This window comes from Mesitornis unicolor, unplaced genomic scaffold, assembly GCF_000695765.1.
Source record: "Mesitornis unicolor isolate BGI_N332 unplaced genomic scaffold, ASM69576v1 scaffold33233, whole genome shotgun sequence".
NCBI lineage: Eukaryota > Metazoa > Chordata > Aves > Mesitornithiformes > Mesitornithidae > Mesitornis > Mesitornis unicolor.
The window spans coordinates 77,741-80,100 of record NW_010173211.1 but is presented as its reverse complement, the minus strand read 5'-3'; the positions used below and the strand labels follow the sequence as shown (position 1 = coordinate 80,100).

The following is a 2,360-nucleotide window of genomic DNA, read 5'->3' as shown; positions in this document are numbered from 1 at the left end:
AAAAAAAAAAATCCCTTTAATTTGTGTTAAAATGAATACCCCATTAAGCTCTTTAAACTTGACACTTTAAATAATCAAAGTATCATTTCTACAAACCTCATAACTTCTAACACATTCTATAGACAAACTATCTTAACTTCTCAGATTTACAGAGCCTACATTTTGAGTCAGGAAAGACACTGTACAGGATGAGAGAGAGAAACACGTGAACAAATACAGAACTGGAGAGCGAGTCCAAGGAGAGAAAATCCATCACCAGCTCAGAGGAGGCTTAAATTCAACGCGACAACGAGCCACATAAGGTTAAAAAGTAGGATTGTTTTAGTAGAAGTAGCTGTGTATACTTAAAACAAATTAGTTAAAAGGAGAAGTGTCAGTTTAGCACCAGGGCAATGTACTATTTACCTCCAAAAGGTTGCTCCTTCGGCCACTGCAGTATCCTGACATATTCAATACAATGCTCTGGCAGCCTGGGCATAGATGCAATTGTACACATGGGAAAATTGACCTGGCAGGGGAAGAAAACCAGAAGCAAGCATGTAATACATTATGTATAGTGCTAGGAAAGAAACAAGTAAATTGGAGTAATATTAAAAAAAGAAAAAGGAAATATCACTGGTTGCCATTACCTGTGGTGGGTAAAGCTCAAGTGTGCATTCAACACATGCTGTCATACCAGGGATAATAACACGAACATTTCCTTTAAAACCTTCTGTCCCTCCATCTATTAAAGGTATGATGGAACTTGGATCCAGGACACCATCTTCATAATGCAAAAATGACATCTAACAAAAAAAGGTGGAGGGTTTTGTTAGTTTTTGTTTGTGGTGTTTTCTTGTGAACAAGTTGCAGCAAGAAACAAAATCCTAACAATTTTATTTTCAGTGGTACACCACATGATTGAATTCTTAATATGCAGTTTATTTTAAGGGTACATAATGTATAAAACATCACTAACTTGTCAGTGAGCAGAACTTCATCTACCACCTTCACCCGCCTCCTCCCCTTACTCTGCTGATAAATGCCATTATTTCCTTATAGTATACCAGCATAAATGGTTCATTGGTTTGAAGGATTTTGGGGGTTGATTTTTGTTTTGTTTTGGGTTTTTTGTTTGTTTGGTCCCTTTTGAGTTTTGATTTTTTTTTTAAATACAGCAAATCAATATTTTATAACCAAATTCACAATGCTAAAACTACCCAGTTCAATGACCAGCTTTCTACTACTTAGGAGCAGTGGGGTTCCAAAAGATGACATTTACAAGCTGCAGCACATCAAGTACTGTTTGGAAAATGAAAAGTTCCCAATGTGACCACCCAGAGCAGCCGTGGAACTTCCTTTCTTACAATTCTCAAAAGCTGATTGCACGAGGCCACAAATGACGTAACCTAACTTTGAAATTACCCCTGCAGGGCACTGCACAAATGCTGCCTAACACACCTCAGGAAAAAGGCAGATAAGAAAGCATGCATTTTATGCTGTTCACAACAAGAAAAGAAAGAAAAGAGAAGCAGATACAGAAAGCTGTGAGTTTGGACAGCCCCCATTTCATTTTACTGACACATTCTACACAAATCTGTTCAATTTTAGTTATCTATACTCAAGCAACAGCCAGGCTTTAAAAAACTAGAAGACTTTACCAGCATGCCATTTATCCATCTTCTTGCGATTATAGAGTCCAGCCCACAAACAATAATATGAAACTCTAGAGGGGAAAAAAAGGTTATTTAAAGTCTATACCAATGCATACTTCTTAAGACAAGCAAAGCATTCTGTCCGTATCAGCCCAGAGGAACTGACTGTAGTTCAACTATCTCCCCTAGATAACTTACAACAGATGCATTTAGGTTTTGCCTATTTGTTACTTCTACTTCCAGTACACTGTAGAAGACTCAAAGAATTAGCAACCTAACTACCAGGAAAAGCAACGAGCAGCAACAACTGCAATGTTCCCCTGAAGAGCCAGTGGGTGTTTGGCAGGCAAACAAATACCGCTTACGTCGATAGAAGCTTTCATCCATGTCTTGAATCATTTTAAAATATCTGAATGTAAGGCCAGTAAAGGAATATATTTAAAGTAGTTAAGTTGGTAACCTTAACTATTTCTATTTGGTAACCTAAAGCCAGAACATTATCTGATTTATTAATACAATTATATATAACACTTATTTTTTATGTGCTCTCATGAAGTCCTGTATCAGTACAGGATTACATTTATAAATCAACGTTTCCTACCAGGATGTATTCAGAACACCCCAATGAATAAACCTGTAATTCTGCTATCTCAGAGAAAATTAGAATATTGCATTGGAATAAAAAGACTCAGTGGAAACACAAAAAATAGTTTCTTCAAGCTCAGC

General features: G+C 36.8%; 1 protein-coding gene across 1 annotated transcript in view; it reads right to left on the bottom strand.

The window, feature by feature from the left end:
- Positions 1 to 384: 384 nt before the first annotated feature.
- The window catches only part of UBA3 (ubiquitin-like modifier activating enzyme 3), a 6,220-nt gene continuing 4,244 nt past the window's right edge, over positions 385 to 2,360 (bottom strand). Inside the window, exons 5-8 of the mRNA XM_010180642.1 lie at positions 2,000 to 2,043; positions 1,641 to 1,705; positions 630 to 785; positions 385 to 508 (exon numbers count right to left, since the gene is read on the bottom strand). Of these exons, the coding sequence (XP_010178944.1) occupies positions 398 to 508; positions 630 to 785; positions 1,641 to 1,705; positions 2,000 to 2,043 (376 nt within the window). The 3' untranslated portion in view covers positions 385 to 397. The remainder of the gene's footprint in view (positions 509 to 629; positions 786 to 1,640; positions 1,706 to 1,999; positions 2,044 to 2,360) is intronic.